At 39.8% G+C, this 20121-nt stretch overlaps 1 protein-coding gene across 1 annotated transcript in view; it reads right to left on the bottom strand.

Annotated features, from left to right (window-relative positions):
- Nucleotides 1-20121, bottom strand: part of LOC128640731 (atrial natriuretic peptide receptor 2-like) — a 293375-nt gene that overhangs the window by 192947 nt on the left and 80307 nt on the right. Inside the window, exon 8 of the mRNA XM_053693158.1 lies at nt 2337-2458. Coding sequence (XP_053549133.1) covers nt 2337-2458 — 122 coding nt within the window. The remainder of the gene's footprint in view (nt 1-2336; nt 2459-20121) is intronic.

The raw sequence follows: 20121 nt of genomic DNA, 5'->3' as shown, positions 1-20121 counted from the left end.
CTGCACTGTGTGGAACACATAGTGCTTACATTTCTGTGTGACTTGCTCTGGGGTTATTTAGCTCCTCTCAACAGAAATAGGACTATTGCACCTTAAAGGGACATTAAACCCAATCATTTTCTTTCATGTTTAAGGTAGAGAATACAACTTTAAACAATATTCCAATTTACTTCTATTACCTAATTTGCTTCATTCTTTAGATATACTTTAATGAAGAAATAGCAATGCACAAGGTGAACCAATCACAGGAGGCATCTATGTGCAGCTACCAATCAGCAGCTACTAAGCATATCTAGATATGCTTTTCAGCAAAGAATATCAAGAGAATGAAGCAAAATAGATAATAGAAGTAAATTAGAAAGTTGTTTATAATTGTATGCTCTTTCTAAATCATGAAAGAAAAATTTGGGTTTCATGTCCCTTTAAGTGGGTGAGACTCTGCGATAGAGGAGGAGTCTCAGACCCAAAGGCGACCATTCAATCCTTCATTGGATTTAATTTGCTTTCATTAACCAAAGTGTTTAGATTATATACAAATAAATACAGTGTGTGTGTATAAAACAATATTAATTGTGAGGGAGGTGAAAGTCTTGGTGAGTTCCCACACTTTTTTTTGTAGAACCTGCTTTAAACATGAAACAGACCAATAGCTGGAAAACATCACAGGGCTAGGACTAAAAGCCATTTTTTAAAAGGGAATTGTACTCAAAAAAGCAAGCATTTGAAAGATCAGAAGTTCAAATTTTTAAAATATCTTTTTAAAGGGTTATTCCAGCCAAAATTGGAATCAACATGGATGTATTACAGTTTTGATTAGAAGCATGTTTGTAATATACATGTTTTAGCAAAAATGCTTCTAATAAAAGCTATAGCTGTTTCAAATGTGTATTTAAGTATGCATCATGCACCAGCATTTTAAACAAAACACTTGCTCAGAAAGCCTAAGGTGTTTGTATCATCTGGTAATGACTCAATTTGTTAAAGGGACACTGTACCCAAAATATTTCTTTCGTGATTGAGATTGAGCATGACATTTTAAGCAACTTTCTAATTTACTCCTATTATCAAATTTTCTTCATTCTCTTGGTATCTTTATTTGAAATGCAAGAATGTAAGTTTAGATGCCGGCCCATTTTTGGTGAACAACCTGGGTTGTCCTTGCTGATTGGTGGATAAATTCATCCACCAATAAAAAAGTGCTGTCCAGAGTATTGAAACCAAAAAAAAGCTTAGATGCCTTCTTTTTCAAATAATGATAGCAAGGGAACGAAGAAAAATTGATAATAGGAGTAAACTAGAAAGTTGCTTAAAATTGCATGCTCTTTCTGAATTACAAAAGAAAAAAATTGGGTACAGTGTCCATTTAATTGCTGACATGATACAAGCCCCACTGGTTCTATGAGCAGCTACATTATTTACAATGCAGGTGCACTGAGAATATCTAGCTATGCTTCACATGCACATGCAAAGAAAAATGTTAACACTGAAACAACTTTTATTAGAAGCATTTTGCCAATACATGTATGTAGCAAATATGTTTATATTCAAAGATGTAATTAATCTATGTGCATTTACATTTTGACCAGAGTGTCCCTTTAAGCAAAATTTGTATTGTTTTGCATCATCTTATCACCCCTTCTAAAGACAGTTAGGGACAGGTGTGCAGCAAGGTTAGGCTTGTGATGTCTGCAGTGACACCATTTTTCAGAGTAAATTATTAGAAAAGCTGTTCAAACAAATAACTAAAGCATATTGAAACATTTTTACTATGGATATTTAAACATTTATATCACAATCTCAAAGTGTGCTATGCTGCTTTAAAGGGGCAGTCTAGTCAGAATTAAACTTTCATGATTCAGATAGGGCATGCAATTTTAAACAACTTTCCAATTTACTTTTACCATCAAATTTGCTTTGTTCTCTTGGTTCTCTTAGTTGAAAGCTAAACCTAGGTAGGCTCATATGCTAATTTCTAAACCCTTGAAGGCCGCCTCTGCATTTTGACAGTTTTTTACCGCTAGACTGCGTTAGTTCATGTGTGCCATATAGATAACATTGTGCTCATGCCCGTGAACTTACTTATGAGTCAACACTGATTAGCTAAAATGCAAGTCTGTCAAAAGAATTGAAATAAGGGGGCAGTCTGCAGAGGCTTAGATACAAGATAATCACAGAGGTAAAAAGTATATTAATATAACCGTGTTGGTTATGCAAAACTGGGGAATGGGTAATAAAGGGATTGTCTATCTTTTTAAACAATAAAAAATCTTAAGTACACTGTCCCTTTAAAACAACTTGACAAATGTAATCAGATCTTCTAATGTGAAATACAATACCAGATATTTTGCAAACCCATCGATCATCTATGACGCAGTTACGAGATGTGAGCCTCCCATGGTAGATTTTATGATGGTGTAAATATGCCATTCCGCGAGCAATGTCTGTTGCAAAAGATAATCTAGAAAAAACAAAGAAAATATAACAACATTTAAAATGTATTTCTTAACGAATTGAGAGATTCATCAAAATATATACTAGTAAAATTGTAATAAAAAAACAGAATTTATGCTTACCTGATAAATTGCTTTCTCCAACGGTGTGTCCGGTCCACGGCGTCATCCTTACTTGTGGGATATTCTCTTCCCCAACAGGAAATGGCAAAGAGTCCCAGCAAAGCTGGTCACATGATCCCTCCTAGGCTCCGCCCACCCCAGTCATTCGACCGACGGACAGGAGGAAATATATATAGGAGAAACCATATGATACCGTGGTGACTGTAGTTAGAGAAAATAATTCATCAGACCTGATTAAAAAACCAGGGCGGGCCGTGGACCGGACAGACCGTTGGAGAAAGCAATTTATCAGGTAAGCATAAATTCTGTTTTCTCCAACATTGGTGTGTCCGGTCCACGGCGTCATCCTTACTTGTGGGAACCAATACCAAAGCTTTAGGACACGGATGAAGGGAGGGAGCAAATCAGGTCACCTAAACGGAAGGAACCACAGCTTGCAAAACCTTTCTCCCAAAAATAGCCTCCGAAGAAGCAAAAGTATCAAATTTGTAAAATTTGGCAAAAGTGTGCAGTGAAGACCAAGTCGCTGCCTTACATATCTGGTCAACAGAAGCCTCGTTCTTGAAGGCCCATGTGGAAGCCACAGCCCTAGTGGAGTGAGCTGTGATTCTTTCAGGAGGCTGCCGTCCGGCAGTTTCATAAGCCAATCGGATGATGCTTTTAAGCCAAAAGGAAAGAGAGGTAGAAGTCGCTTTTTGACCTCTCCTTTTACCAGAATAAACAACAAACAAGGAAGATGTTTGTCTGAAATCTTTAGTAGCCTATAAATAGAACTTTAGAGCATGGACAACGTCCAAATTGTGTAACAAACGTCCCTTCTTTGAAACTGGATTCGGACACAAAGAAGGTACAACTATCTCCTGGTTAATATTTTTGTTAGAAACAACTTTAGGAAGAAAACCAGGCTTAGTACGCAAAACCACCTTATCTGCATGGAACACCAGATAAGGAGGAGAACACTGCAGAGCAGATAACTCTGAAACTCTTCTAGCAGAAGAAATTGCAACCAAAAACAAAACTTTCCAAGATAGTAACTTAATATCTATGGAATGTAAGGGTTCAAACGGAACCCCTTGAAGAACTGAAAGAACTAGATTTAGACTCCAGGGAGGAGTCAAAGGTCTGTAAACAGGCTTAATCCTAACCAGAGCCTGAACAAATGCTTGAACATCTGGCACAGCTGCCAGTCTTTTGTGTAGTAAGACAGATAAAGCAGAGATCTGTCCCTTTAGGGAACTTGCAGATAATCCTTTCTCCAAACCTTCTTGAAGAAAGGAGAGAATCTTAGGAATTTTTATCTTATTCCATGGGAATCCTTTGGATTCACACCAACAGATATATTTTTTCCATATTTTATGGTAAATTTTTCTAGTTACAGGTTTTCTGGCCTGAACCAGAGTATCTATCACCGAATCTGAAAACCCACGCTTTGATAGAATCAAGCGTTCAATCTCCAAGCCGTCAGTTGGAGGGAGACCAGATTTGGGTGTTCGAATGGACCTTGAACAAGAAGGTCCTGTCTCAAAGGTAGCTTCCATGGTGGAGCCGATGACATATTCACCAGGTCTGCATACCAAGTCCTGCGTGGCCACGCAGGAGCTATCAAGATCACCGAGGCCCTCTCCTGATTGATCCTGGCTACCAGCCTGGGAATGAGAGGAAACGGTGGGAATACGTAAGCTAGGTTGAAAGTCCAAGGTGCTACTAGTGCATCTACTAGAGTCACCTTGGGATCCCTGGATCTGGACCCGTAGCAAGGAACCTTGAAGTTCTGACGAGACGCCATCAGATCCATGTCTGGAATGCCCCATAATTGAGTTATTTGGGCAAAGATTTCCGGATGGAGTTCCCACTCCCCCGGATGAAATGTCTGACGACTCAGAAAATCCGCTTCCCAATTTTCCACTCCTGGGATGTGGATCGCAGACAAGTGGCAGGAGTGATCCTCCGCCCATTGAATTATTTTGGTCACTTCTTTCATCGCTAGGGAACTCTTTGTTCCCCCTTGATGATTGATATAAGCTACAGTCGTCATGTTGTCTGATTGGAACCTTATGAATTTGGCCTTTGCTAGTTGAGGCCAAGCTCTGAGAGCATTGAATATCGCTCTCAGTTCCAGAATGTTTATCGGGAGAAGAGACTCTTCCCGAGACCATAGACCCTGAGCTTTCAGGGATTCCCAGACCGCACCCCAGCCCACTAGACTGGCGTCGGTCGTGACAATGACCCACTCTGGCCTGCGGAAGCTCATTCCCTGGGACAGATGGTCCAGGGTCAGCCACCAACGGAGTGAATCTCTGGTCTTTTGATCTACTTGAATCATTGGAGACAAGTCTGTATAATCCCCATTCCACTGTTTGAGCATGCACAGTTGTAATGGTCTTAGATGAATTCGTGCAAAAGGAACTATGTCCATTGTTGCAACCATCAATCCTATTACTTCCATGCACTGCGCTATGGAAGGACGAGGAACAGAATGAAGCACTTGACAAGAGCTTAGAAGCTTTGATTTTCTGACCTCTGTCAGAAAAATCCTCATTTCTAAGGAATCTATTATTGTTCCCAAGAAGGGAACTCTTGTTGACGGGGATAGAGAACTCTTTTCTTTGTTCACTTTCCATCCGTGAGATGTGAGAAAGGCTAGAACGATGTCCATATGAGCCTTTGCCTTTGACAGGGACGACGCTTGTATTAGAATGTCGTCCAAGTAAGGTACTACTGCAATGCCCCTTGGTCTTAGAACCGCTAGAAGGGACCCTAGCACCTTTGAGAAAATCCTTGGAGCAGTGGCTAATCCGAATGGAAGAGCCACAAACTGGTAATGTTTGTCCAGAAAAGCGAACCTTAGGAACTGATGATGTTCCTTGTGGATAGGGATATGTAGGTACGCATCCTTTAGATCCACGGTAGTCATAAATTGACTTTCCTGGATGGTGGGTAGAATCGTTTGAATAGTTTCCATTTTGAACGATGGTACCCTGAGAAATTTGTTTAGGATCTTCAAATCCAAAATTGGTCTGAACGTTCCCTCTTTTTTGGGAACTACGAACATATTGGAATAAAATCCCATTCCTTGTTCCTTTATTGGAACTGGGTGTATCACTCCCATCTTTAACAGGTCTTCTACACAATGTAAGAATGCCTGTCTCTTTAATTGGTTTGAGGATAAGTGAGACTTGTGGAACCTTCCCCTTGGGGGTAGTTCCTTGAATTCCAGGAGATAACCTTGAGAAACTATTTCTAGCGCCCAAGGATCCTGAACATCTCTTGCCCAAGCCTGAGCAAAGAGAGAGAGTCTGCCCCCCACCAGATCCGGTCCCGGATCGGGGGCTACTCCTTCATGCTGTCTTGTTAGCAGTGGCAGGCTTCTTGGCCTGTTTACCTTTGTTCCAGCCTTGCATTGGTTTCCAGGCTGGTTTGGGTTGTGAGGCATTACCCTCTTGCTTAGAGGATGCAGAATTAGAGGCTGGTCCATTTCTGCGAAAGGGACGAAAATTAGGCTTATTTTTAGCCTTAAAAGACCTATCCTGTGGAAGGGCGTGGCCCTTTCCCCCAGTGATGTCTGAAATAATCTCTTTCAAATCAGGTCCAAATAAAGTTTTACCTTTGAAAGGAATGTTAAGTAATTTTGTCTTGGATGACACATCCGCTGACCAAGACTTTAGCCAAAGCGCTCTGCGCGCCACAATAGCAAACCCTGAATTTTTCGCTGCTAATTTTGCTAATTGCAAAGCGGCATCTAAAATAAAAGAGTTAGCCAATTTAAGTGCGTGAACTCTGTCCATAACCTCCTCATATGGAGTTTCTCTACTGAGCGACTTTTCTAGTTCCTCGAACCAGAACCACGCTGCCGTAGTGACAGGAACAATGCATGAAATTGGTTGTAGAAGGTAGCCTTGCTGTACAAAAATCTTTTTAAGCAAACCTTCCAATTTTTTATCCATAGGATCTTTGAAAGCACAACTATCTTCGATAGGAATAGTAGTGCATTTGTTTAGAGTAGAAGCTGCCCCCTCGACCTTGGGGACTGTCTGCCATAAGTCCTTTCTGGGGTCGACCATAGGAAATAATTTCTTAAATATAGGGGGAGGAACAAAAGGTATGCCGGGCTTTTCCCACTCTTTATTTACTATGTCCGCCACCCACTTGGGTATAGGAAAAGCGTCGGGGGACACCGGAACCTCTAGGAACCTGTCCATCTTGCATAATTTCTCTGGAATGACCAAATTGTCACAATCATCCAGAGTAGATAACACCTCCTTAAGCAGTGCGCGGAGATGTTCTAATTTAAATTTAAATGTCACAACATCAGGTTCAGCTTGATGAGAAATTTTTCCTGAATCTGAAATTTCTCCCTCAGACAAAACCTCCCTCATGGCCCCTTCAGATTGGTGTGAGGGTATGTCAGAACAGTTATCATCAGCGTCCTCTTGCTCTTCAGTGTTTAAAACAGAGCAATCGCGCTTTCTCTGATAAGTAGGCATTTTGGATAAAATATTTGCCATGGAGTTATCCATTACAGCCGTTAATTGTTGCATGGTAATAAGTATTGGCGCACTAGATGTACTAGGGGCCTCCTGTGTGGGCATAACTGGTGTAGACACAGTAGGGGATGATGTAGTATCATGTTTACTCCCCTCATTTGAGGAATCATCTTGGGCAATATCATTATTTGTGGCAGTACTGTCCTTATTTGTTTGGACGCTATGGCACAATTATCACATAAATTTAAATGGGGAGACACATTGGCTTTCATACATATAGAACATAGCTTATCTGAAGGTACAGACATGTTAAGCAGGCTTAAACTTGTCAAAAATGTACAAAAAACGTTTTAAAATAAAACCGTTACTGTCACTTTAAATTTCAAACAGAAAACACTTTATTACTGAATATGTGAAAAAGTATGAAGGAATTGTTCAAAAATTACCAAATTTTCACCACAGTGTCTTAAAGCCTTAAAAGTATTGCACACCAAATTTCAGAGCTTTAACCCTTAAAATAACGGAACCGGAGCCGTTTTTCAATTTAACCCCTATACAGTCCCAGATACAGTCTTTGCTAAGACCCAACCAAGCCCTGAGGGGAATACGATACCAAATGATGCCTTCTAAAAGCTTTTACAGAGATTCTTAGATCCACACACATGCATCTGCATGCCCTGTTCTCAAAAAACAACTGCGCATTAATGGCGCGAAAATGAGGCTCAGTCTATGACTAGAAAGGCCCCCTGACTGAAAAAGGTGTCCAATACAGTGCCTGCCGTTTTATAAACGTTCCCCAAGTTTATAAATGTCAATTGTTAGCCTAAATTTGAATAATATGCACAAATAAAGCAATCGATTTAGCCCATAAAAATGTCTACCAGTTTTTTAGCCCATAATAAGCCCTATATTCTGTTTGTTTTTGAATAAGAAAATGGCTTACCGGTCCCCATGAGGGGAAATGACAGCCTTCCAGCATTACACAGTCTTGTTAGAAATATGGCTAGTCATACCTTAAGCAGAAAAGTCTGCTAACTGTTTCCCCCAACTGAAGTTACTTCATCTCAACAGTCCTATGTGGAAACAGCAACCGATTTTAGTTACTGTCTGCTAAAATCATCTTTCTCTTACAAACAGAAATCTTCATCCTTTTCTGTTTCAGAGTAAATAGTACATACCAGCACTATTTTAAAATAACAAACACTTGATAGAAGAATAAAAACTACATTTAAACACCAAAAAACTCTTAACCATCTCCATGGAGATGTTGCCTGTGCAACGGCAAAGAGAATGACTGGGGTGGGCGGAGCCTAGGAGGGATCATGTGACCAGCTTTGCTGGGACTCTTTGCCATTTCCTGTTGGGGAAGAGAATATCCCACAAGTAAGGATGACGCCGTGGACCGGACACACCAATGTTGGAGAAAATAATATTTTGAAGCCAAAAAGGTTAAAACGCTTATCTTTTTTTTATCATTGTCATGTAATTTTCAGTAAAAATTGAAGTGTAAAAAGATGCAAGTTTTTTAGACAATGGGGTCGATCACAACATTTCTGATATTGCCATTTGATAATGACGTTTCGCCAAATATGGGAAGAATATTTTTCACAATCCAAAATGGAGTCAGCCGCTAAATGGTTAAATTCTGTTTGTGACAACACGATTGCCAATTTTACATCCCATTTAAATAGTACTGTAACTGACAACAAAAAAAACAACATTTTGAGAAAACGATTGCTGTACACAATTTATTGTCGTGATTTGCGTTTTCTCTCTTTTCCTGCAGATGGCGTTGGCAGTACGGGATTGTATTAAATATGTATACACATGTAAATTTCTGTCCCACCCACAGCCGACGAATAATACAATACAATAAAACAATAAAACAATTGAGGTTTATTGAATCTAGACCATATAAACCATAGAACCAAATATACTTATACTAATAATGTGTATGTGGCTATTTCAGAGTGTCTTGCACATGCACAACATAATAGAATTATTCCAAATCATCTTGGAATACTCGCATATGTGTCAGAAAGCCCTGTTCAAGATATTATTAAAGGGACAGTAAACACCAGAATTTTTGTTGTTTAAAAAGGTAGATAATCCCTTTATTACCCATTCCCCAATTTTGCATAACCAACACAGTTATAATAATATACTTTTTACCTCTGTGATTACCTTGTATCTATGCCTCTGCAAACTGCCCCCCTTATTTCAGTTCTTTTGACAGACATGCATTTTTAGCCAATCAGTGCTTGCTCTTAGGAGCTTCACGTGCCGGAGCTCAATGTTATCTATATGAAACACATGGACTAACACCCTCTAGTGGGGAAAAACTGTAAAATGCTTTCCGATTAGAGGCAGTCTTCAAGGTCTAAGAAATTAGCACATAATTTAGCTTTCAACTAAGAATACCAAGAGAACAAAGCAAAATTGCTAATAAAAGTAAATTGGAAAGTTGTTTAAAATTACATGCCCTATTTAAATCATGAAAGATTTTTCTTGACTTTACTGTCCCTTTTTAAGTACCTTTAGGTGTTGAATTCAGTAAGTGAAAAATGGTCTAAAAAAACCTGTTGAAAAATATTAAGAAATTGGATTGTGGTTGCCGAGAAAAATTTTGTTCAATTTAAAAATAGCGATTTTTTTGTGAGTTGATAACACGTTTTCTTCTTCAAAAAACACTAGAAAGTCTGTAATTGTGATTGTCTCAAAACGAAAAGTGCCGTTTTTTTCTACCAAAAACAGGTAAAAAAATTATGATAGGTGTTGATTGAGGACAATGTTATTCAGTTAGGAATAAAGGATACAAATTAGCAAAAGCTTAAAGGGACACTGAACCCAAAAAATTATTTGTGATTCAGATAGAGCATGCAATTTTAAGCAACTTTCCAATTTACTCCTATTATCAATGTTTCTTCGTTCTCTTGCTATCATTATATAAAAAAGAAGGCATCTAAGCTTTTTTCTTTGTTCAGAACTCTGGACAGCAGTTTTTGATTGGTGGATGAATTTATTCACCAATCAGCAAGGACAACCTAGGTTGTTCACCAAAAATGGGCCGGCATCTATACTTACATTCTTGCATTTCAAATAAAGATTCCAAGAGAATGAAGAAAAATTGATAATAGGAGTAAATTAGAAAGTTGATTAAAATTTCATGCTCTATCTGAATCACAAAATAAAAAAATTGGGTTCAGTGTCCTTTTAAAGGGATATAAAACCCAAAAATGTTCTTTTGTGATTCAGACAGATTAAACCATTTAAAAAAAAGTTTCCAATTTACTTCTATTATCAAATGTCTTCATTTCCATGATATTCTGTGTTGAAGATATACCTAGGTTGGCATCTGGAAACAGTGCTGCCCTCTAGTGCTCTTAAGTAGTAGCTGATTAGCTGCCGCTCCAAAGTGTGAATCTGGAAGCGTCCAACAGGTGAGGAGACAAGCCAGGGATCCAACAGGCCACAATGAGTGCAAAGCTGCAAACCGTCAATCTACCCGCTAAGCATGAGATACACAAAGGCGGAACAGCTGCACAAATGATCCGTAATAAAAGAAATCTTTATTAGAAGATGCTGGTAAAATATACACATATATATCTCAGGAGGGGGACTCCATCTGACATGTTTCGTGCTGTTACAAGAGCTTAAAGGGACAGTCTACACCAGAATTTTTATTATTTAAAAAGATAGATAATCCCTTTATTACCTATTCACCAGTTATATTAATATATGTTTTACCTCTGTGATTACCTTGTATCTATGCCTCTGCAGACTGCCCCCTATCTCAGTGCTTTTGACAGACACGCAGTTTAGCCAACCAGTGCAGACTCATAAATAACTCCACGGGAGTGAGCACAATGCTATCTATATGACACACATGAACTAGTACTGTCTAACTGTGAAAAACTTTCAAAATACTCTGAGCAAGGAGGCGGTTTTTAATGGTTTAGAAATCAGTTTGAGCCTTCCTAGGTTTAGCTTTTAAAAAATACCACCAAGGGAACAAAGCAAATTTGATGCTAAAAGTAAATTGGAAGGTTGTTTAAAATTGCATGCGCTATCTGAATCATAAAAGTTTAATTTTGACTAGACTGTCCCTTTAATCATAGATAGGCAAACACAGGTGTGAACACTATTTCAAATGTGTGTAGGCCAATCAGATAGCGAAATACATAGAGCCAATCAGTATGTACATCTGAAAAGTACACGCTAAATTCCAAGACACAATTGTTACAAGAAATCCCTAATTAAAAATAGCATATAATATGATGCAAAGTAAAATAAAGAGAAAAGATATCAAGCAAGAGAACAAGTTCAACAAAATTTCTTAAAGTGAAAGTAAATCCTAGCGTTTTACAAACGCTAGGATTTACTATTGAAACAAATAAAGGGCACTTTCATTCACACAGTATAAGATACTTAATGTAGAAAGCTCCTTTATTTTTTTTGCTACGATCAGTGCGGCGATTTGTGCGGCGATCAGTTAAAACAAATAAAGAAGCTTTCTACATGAAGTATCTTATACCTCATGAATGAAAGTAAGTCCCCCTTATTTGTTTCAAAAGTCATTCCTAGCGTTTGTAAAACGATAGGTTTTACTTTCACTTTAAGTAATAATATATATATAGTTGTTGCAGACCCAATAAAGCTATAGTTCTTAAACTAATGAAAGTTAGATCCCAAGGATATAATAATTCTTGTGTACAAAGAACTCTTTAATATAAAACACAAAGCACTAGGGAGCGCTGAAACCAGCTTAAGAGTAAGGATTATAGAATATATATAATAATAAAACACCTAACCTGATACTAATATGATACTACTATAATAGACAATATGTATAATACATGTAAATATAAATTATGAATTATGAACTATATGTGAAAAAAATCCTTTCCAATTTTGGAAAAAATTATATGTGAAAAAGATTCTATATGAAAAAATTCAATATTATAGAAGATGCCAGCAACAAATACTAGAATCGCATATCTATATATAAAAACTTTATTACAATATAGGTCGACCTATTCAAGACATACAATAATAAATCACAAAAAATTTAAAGAAAGAAAATTAGTATAAAAAACTCCTAAAACCAAAAGTTCATGCACAAGAAACAGTTTCCAGGAGTGGACGATTTTTCGGCTTGTTATTATGGGGACCCACGCTCATACAAGGATGCTGTTCTGTGTATAGTTGTAAGAGGAGCGTTCCCAGGACAAAAGAGGCAGTCGCAGCCAATGATGGTATTTCCCCTACGGACAAGGAATCCTCTTAGTAAATGTCACACAGCAAATAGCAGGGGAAGTTACATCCGTACTTACATAATAATAAGCAGCAACCGGCCTCCAAACTTGAACCAGTGATCTGTGGACACACCTTCCAATAGTAACCAATGGCCACTGGAAACAGAAAAGCTTTAACAGGGAAAAGCAATTAGATATACTAGGCTAGAAACCCGTTGAATTTTTTGCAGCTTTCTTTTACAGGATATGCATTCTCGCTCCCAAGGCCTGTTTATAATGGCCAATACTGCACAAAAAACACCTAACAGAGGGTTATTCAGCCACAAGATAGCTACACAAATAAAAAACTCCAAAGGTGTAGGAGTTAGTTTAAAATAGAGCAAATAGAGCTCTCTTTTTTCCCTGTTAAAGCTTTTCTGTTTCCAGTGTATAAAATAAACAAAAATCTATAAACAAAAGTGAAAAATATATATATGTGCAAAAAGCATATCTAATAGATAATTACTCAGTAAATAAATATACATCATGAAAAATAGGTAAGCAAGTACCATACAGTCTAATGATCTATAAAGTAACTGAGGTAAGATTCTAGATTCAATCCCTTAGGATATTTGGTTTCTAGTTTATATATCCAAAAAAGCCCCCTCTTGCTGAGGATCTTGTCTCTATCACCACCTCTTGGTGGAGACTTCACAACATCTATAACCTGTACAGTTAAATTTGGAACATTGGTAAAATGCTCACTAGTAAAGTGGCGAGCTACTGTTGAATCCTTGTTATATTTTTTTATATCCCTCAGATGCTCTCTCGCTCTAGAGCGTACCTCCCTAGAGGTCTGACCATATTGAATCTTACAAAGACTGCACTCTAATAGATAGACCACAAATGTAGTATAGCAACAAGCATTAAAATCCATATTGAATGATCTGCCTGTAACAGTGCTTGTGAAAGTGTTTCCACATTTTAAATAGGAGCATGTGAGACAATTATGTATATGGATTTTATAAGTGCCCCGCCAATATAGCCAGGTTTCTGATCTAGACCTCTCAAATGTAACCATACAGGGTGACAATTTTGCTGATAAAGTGTAAGGTTTGTTTGAGACAAATTTGCAATTATTAAGGTTGGTAGATAGCAGTTCATCAGCTTTTAAAATGTTCAAATGCTTCCTCAAAATGTTACAAATTTGTCCAAACTGCGGAGTGTATTCAGTAGAGAATATAATGGTATCTTTGTTAAAATCTCTTTTCTCTTGCAAGGTGTATCCAGTCCACGGCTTCATCCTTTACTTGTGGGATATTCTCATTCCCTACAGGAAGTGGAAAAGAGAGCACACACTAAAATCCATTGCTGTTCCCACACAGGACTGAGGAGTACCAGAAAACTTCAGTTGGGGGGAACAGTTTGCAGGCTTAACTGCAATAAGGTATGTTCAGTCATTTTTTTCTAGACAAGACTCAGTTAATGCTAGAAGACTGACAAGAATCCCCATGTGGGGAAGGTAAGCCATGTTCTGAGACTCAGTATAGAAGGAAGGCTTACTTAACAGGGCTCAATAGGCTGGTGGACACTGTTACAGGGCAATCGATTATTTAATTGGAAAAAATACTCGTTATAGACATTTTTTATGCATTTTGATGTGTTATTATGGGGTTTTATTCCACATGGCATATGTTTAGTCCCCTATTTGGGATTTTGAAGGCCCCACAACTCCGGAGTGGAGGGGGCCTAAAATTTGTGCCTCAGTTGCGCAGTTAATATTGCAGACAGTTTCATGCAGCTTCACGTGGAGGGTCCAAAGACTGCTTGAGGACTTCAAAGAAGCTTTGGGCTGAAAATTATTGTGCAATCTTTTCAAAGCCTTAGGCTCATGCGGTAAAAATTTCAGAGAGATTGGATCATTTTTCACGGTTTGGTAAAATTGTGTGCAATTTTTATTTCTTAAAGGCACAGTAACGTTTTTTTCAAATTGTAAATTTTATTTGAATAAAGTGTTTCCAAGCCTGCTTGTGAATAATACTAGTCTGTTTAACATGTCTGACACTAAAGAGAGGCCTTGCTCTATGTGTTTAGAAGCCATGGTGGAACCTACCACTAAAATTGTGTTCCAAGTACACTAATGTGTCTATACAATTTAAAGATCATATTGTGTCACTTAAAGATGTAGCCCTAGATGATTCTTTGACGGATGGTAACGAGGATAGTCCGCCTTCCTCTCCACATGTGTCGCCACCAGTTAAGCCTGCGCAAGCGATGCCTAGTACCTCTAGTGCATTGGCCCCTATTACATTACAACAATTAGCGACAGTCATGGATAATTCCCTTGCGACATTTCTATCCAAAGCTTTTTTCTACAAAGCGTAATAGCTCTGTTTTAAGAACAGATTATGAGCAGTCAGAAGCTTTGGGAGGTTTATCTGATGTACCCTCACAACACTCTGAAGTGGCGGTTAGGGATTTGATGTCTGAAAGAGAAAGGAAAGGTTTCTCAGCGGGCAGAATCAGATTCATTAGCGTTTAAATTTAAACTGGAACACCTCCGCGTATTGCTTAGGGAGGTATTAGCCACTCTGGTCCCAGAGAAATTGTGTAAAATAGACAAGTACCTAGAGGTCCCTGTATACACTGATGCGTTTCCGATCCCTAAAAGGGTTGCGGATATTGTTACTAGGGAGTGGGATAGACCAGGTGCCCCTTTTGTTCCCCCCCCTATTTTTAAGAAAATGTTCCCCATAACTGACCCCAGACGGACTCGTGGCAGACGGTCCCTAAGGTAGAGGGGGCTGTTTCTACACTTGCTAAGCGCACAACCATACCAATTGAAGACAGTTGTGCTTTTAAAGATCCTATGGATAAAAAGTTAGAAGGTTTACTTAAGAAAATTTTTGTTCAACAAGGTTTCCTTCTCCAACCTATTGCCTGCATTATTCCTGTAACTACTGCAGCAGCTTTCTGGTTTGAGGCACTGGAGGAGTCGCTCCAGACGGAGACCTCATATGAAGAAATTATGGATAGAATTAAGGCTCTAAAGCTGGCTAATTCTTTTATCACAGATGCCGCTTTGCAATTAGCTAAGTTAGCGGCAAAAATTCAGGTTTCGCCATTATGGCGCGCAGAGCGCTTTGGCTCAAGTCATGGTCGGCCGATGTGTCGTCAAAATCCAAATTATTAAATATCCCTTTCAAAGGAAAGACCCTTTTCGGGCCAGAATTGAAAGAGATTATTTCAGAAATCACCGGGGGAAAGGGCCATGCTCTCCCTCAGGACAAGCCCTTCAGGGCTAAGAACAAAGCTAATTTTCATTCCTTTCGTAACTTCAGGAGCGGTCCCGCTTCAGCCTCTACAGCTGCAAAGCAAGAGGGTAACGTTTCACAGCCCAAGGCAAACTGGAAGCCTTACCAGGGTTGGAACAAGGGTAAACAGGCCAAAAAGCCTGCATCTGCTACCAAGACAGCATGAAGGGGTAGCCCCCGATCCGGGACCGGATCTGGTAGGGGGCAGACTCTCTCTCTTCGCTCAGGCTTGGGCAAGAGATGTTCACGATCCCTGGGCATTAGAGATTGTTACCCAGGGATACCTTCTAGAATTCAAGGACTCCCCTCCAAGGGGAAGGTTTCACATTTCTCGTCTGTCTTCAGACCAGACAAAGAAAGAGGCGTTCTTATGCTGTGTAGAAGATCTACTCACAATGGGAGTGATATGTTCAGTTCCAATTGCAGAACAAGGAACGGGCTTTTACTCAAACCTGTTTGTGGTTCCCAAAAAAGAGGGAACTTTCAGACCAATCCTGGATCTAAAAATTCTAAACAAATTCCTCAGAGTCCCATCATTCAAGATGGAGACCATTCGAACGATCTTACCAATGATACAGGAAGGTCAATATATGACTACCGTGGATTTAAAGGATGCGTACCTACATATCCCTATCCACAAAGATCATCACCAGTTTCTCAGGTTCGCTTTTCTGGACAAGCATTACCAGTTCGTGGCTCTTCCTTTCGGTTTGGCCACTGCTCCCAGAATTTTCACAAAGGTGCTAGGTTCCCTTCTGGCGGTGCTAAGACCGCGGGGCAAAGCAGTAGCGCCTTATCTAGATGACATCCTAATTCAGGCGTTGTCTTTTCCCAGAGCCAAGGCTCACACAGAGTTTGTACTGGCCTTTCTAAGGTCTCATGGGTGGAAGGTGAACATCGAAAAGAGTTCTCTGTCCCCGTTCACAAGGGTTCCCTTCCTGGGAACACTAATAGATTCGGTAGAAATGAAAATATTTCTGACGGAGGTCAGAAAGTTAAAGCTTTTAGCTACTTGCCGAGTACTTCATTCCACTCCTCAGCCATCTATAGCTCAGTGCATGGAGGCAATTGGATTAATGGTAGCGGCAATGGACATAGTCCCTTTTGCTCGAATACATCTCAGACCACTGCAACTGTGCATGCTCAAACAGTGGAATGGGGATTACGCAGACTTGTCTCCTCAGATACAATTGGACCAGAGGACCAGAGACTCTCTTCTCTGGTGGTTGTCTCAGGATCATCTGTCTCAGGGAACATGTTCCCGCAGACCAGAATGGGTCATTGTAACGACCGATGCCAGCCTGTCAGGCTGGGGTGCAGTCTGGGACTCCCTGAAAGCTCAGGGCCTATGGTCTCGGGAAGAATCTCTTCTCCCGATAAACATTTTGGAACTGAGAGCGATATTCAATGCGCTTCAGGCGTGGCCTCAACTAGCTGTGGCCAAATTCATCAGATTTCAGTCGGACAACATCACGACTGTAGCTTACATCAATCATCGGGGGGAACAAAGAGTTCCTTAGCGATGTCGGAAGTCTCCAAAATAATCAGGTGGACGGAGGATCACTCCTGCCATCTATCAGCAATTCACATCCCAGGAGTGGACAACTGGGAAGCAGATTTTTTAAGTCGTCAGACTTTTCACCCGGGGGAGTGGGAACTCCACCCGGAGGTTTTTGCTCAGCTGATTCAGCTATGGGGCACTCCAGAATAGGATCTGATGGCGTCCCGTCAGAACACCAAACTTCCTCTCTACGGATCCAGGTCCAGGGACCCCAAGGCGGTATTGATAGATGCTCTAGCAGCGCCTTGGTCCTTCAATCTGGCTTATGTCTTTCCACCGTTTCCTCTTCTCCCTCGTCTGGTCGCCAGAATCAAGCAGGAGAAGGCTTCGGTGATTCTGATAGCGCCTGCGTGGCCACGCAGGACTTGGTATGCAGACCTAGTGGACATGTCATCTGTTCCACCATGGACACTGCCATTGAGGCGGGATCTTCTAATACAGGGTCCATTCAAGCATCCAAATCTAGTTTCTCTGCGTCTGACTGCTTGGAGATTGAACGCTTAATTCTATCAAAGTTATAGATACTCTGATTCAGGCTAGAAAGCCTGTCACTAGGAAAATCTACCATAAGATATGGCGAAAATATCTTTGTTGGTGTGAATCCAAGGGTTACTCATGGAGTAAGATTAGGATTCCCAGAATATTGTCTTTTCTCCAAGAAGGATTGTCAGCTAGTTCCTTAAAGGGACAGATATCTGCTCTGTCTATTCTCTTACACAAGCGTTTGGCAGAGGTACCAGATGTTCAAGCGTTTGCTCAGGCTCTAGTCAGGATCAAGCCTGTTTATAAACCTGTGGCTCCGCCATGGAGTCTTAATCTAGTTCTTTCAGTTCTTCAAGGGGTTCCGTTTGAACCTTTACATTCCATAGATATTAAGATATTATCTTGGAAAGTTTTGTTTTTGGTAGCTATTTCTTCTGCTCGAAGAGTTTCAGAATTGTCTGCTTTACAGTGTGATTCACCTTACCTGGTGTTTCACGCAGATAAGGTTGTTTTGCGTACCAAACCTGGTTTTCTTCCTAAGGTTGTTTCTAACAAGAATATTAACCAGGAAATTGTAGTTCCTTCTCTGTGTCCGAACCCATCTTCAAAGAAGGAACGCCTGATACACAATCTTGATGTGGTTCGTGCTTTAAAATTCTATTTACAAGCAACTAAAGACTTCAGACAAACATCATCCTTGTTTGTAATTTATTCTGGTAAGAGGAGAGGTCAGAAAGCGACTGCTACCTCTCTTTCCTTCTGGCTGAAAAGCATCATCAGGTTGGCTTACGAGACTGCTGGCCAGCAGCCTCCTGAACGAATTACTGCTCATTCTACCAGAGCGGTGGCTTCCACATGGGCTTTCAAGAATGAGGCTTCTGTTGAACAGATTTGTAAGGCAGCGACTTGGTCTTCACTGCATACTTTTGCCAAATTTTACAAATTCGATACTTTTGCTTCTTCGGAGGCTATTTTTGGGAGAAAGGTTTTGCAAGCAGTGGTGCCTTCCGTTTAAGGTACCTGTATTGTTCCCTCCCTTCATCCGTGTCCTAAAGCTTTGGTATTGGTATCCCATAAGTAAAGGATGAAGCCGTGGACTGGATACACCTTGCAAGAGAAAACAGAATTTATGCTTACCTGATAAATTACTTTCTCTTGCGGTGTATCCAGTCCACGGCCCGCCCTGGCAATTAAGTCAGGTAAATAATTTTTTTGTTTTAACTACAGTCACCACGGCACCCTATGGTTTCTCCTTTGTCTCTTAACCTTCGGTCGAATGACTGGGGGGCGGAGCTAGGGGGAGCTATATGGACAGCTCTGCTGTGTGCTCTGTTTGTCACTTCCTGTAGGGAATGAGAATATCCCACAAGTATGAAGCCGTGGACTGGATACACCGCAAGAGAAAGTAATTTATCAGGTAAGCATAAATTCTGTTTTTTTGTGTGTTTTACTTTCATTAATATATTTTATGTTCATAGTTTTGACTTCTTCAAAATTTCTGTTCAAAGCTTCCAGATTATAACCACGTGCTCCAAAAGTCATCCTATCAGTTCCAAACCCTGTTTTTCATATCTCTCAATCGTATTGGCATCACATCTAAGTCTAATAAATTGTGGGATGGACAAGATGCCTGGGACGACACGATGATGCATGCAGAATTGTATTACCCACAGTGGGTTTACGGTAAGTGCCAGTAAAGATGCAGCCCTCATCACTATTCCCTTCCAGTTGCAAGTCTAAGAAACAATCGCTTTCTTTCATAAATTTTGGGCAGGGTTAAAAAGTCACTATCCAGAGCCCCAACCTTTGGGAGCCCCACAATGTCAGATATGAGAAGGTGCAATGTGCACACTGTATTTAGTTTAGGAAGTGTTTATGGTTTCAGGAGGTGTAATATACTGTATAGTGTTATTTTTTACATAGGTAGCACTGAAAGTTGGGTCATGAGTGGGCCATACAGGGGGCAGAGCATACAGAGGGAATGGAGTAAGTACGTCTTGCCCAGGGGGTCTCACAAATATCCTGCCACAGCATAATCTTTTAAGCAAGTTTCACATTTACACCTTTAAAATAATATGTAAATAGCAACTATTGTACTCTTCATTACTCATCATGGCGTGGACTGAGAAACAATATAATGCGAAAGTGTGAGCACAGTGCTTATGCATTCCCGCTCGAGCACCAATACAGCTGAAACTAAACTTTTTAGGAGCGTATTACAAGTTAAAAGTAATTTTTTGCACAACGTGTGCAAACTCCAGGACTTCGGATACCGCAACCGCATTAACTTCTTCTCCCCATGGAGCACACAGAATAAAAAAAATAAAACTAACAGTTATCATCACTCGACCGCGTTTAACCAAATGTGCTATACCCAGCATGACTTATGCACATTTTACATTCCAATGTTCTTCTTTTCTTCACATAGAAGAAAATGTTCTTTTTTATTTTTAAATATATTATTTTATATGA

Source organism: Bombina bombina, chromosome 10, assembly GCF_027579735.1.
Source record: "Bombina bombina isolate aBomBom1 chromosome 10, aBomBom1.pri, whole genome shotgun sequence".
In the NCBI taxonomy this organism is placed as follows: Eukaryota; Metazoa; Chordata; class Amphibia; order Anura; family Bombinatoridae; genus Bombina; species Bombina bombina.
This window is presented reverse-complemented; position numbering and strand designations above follow the sequence as displayed.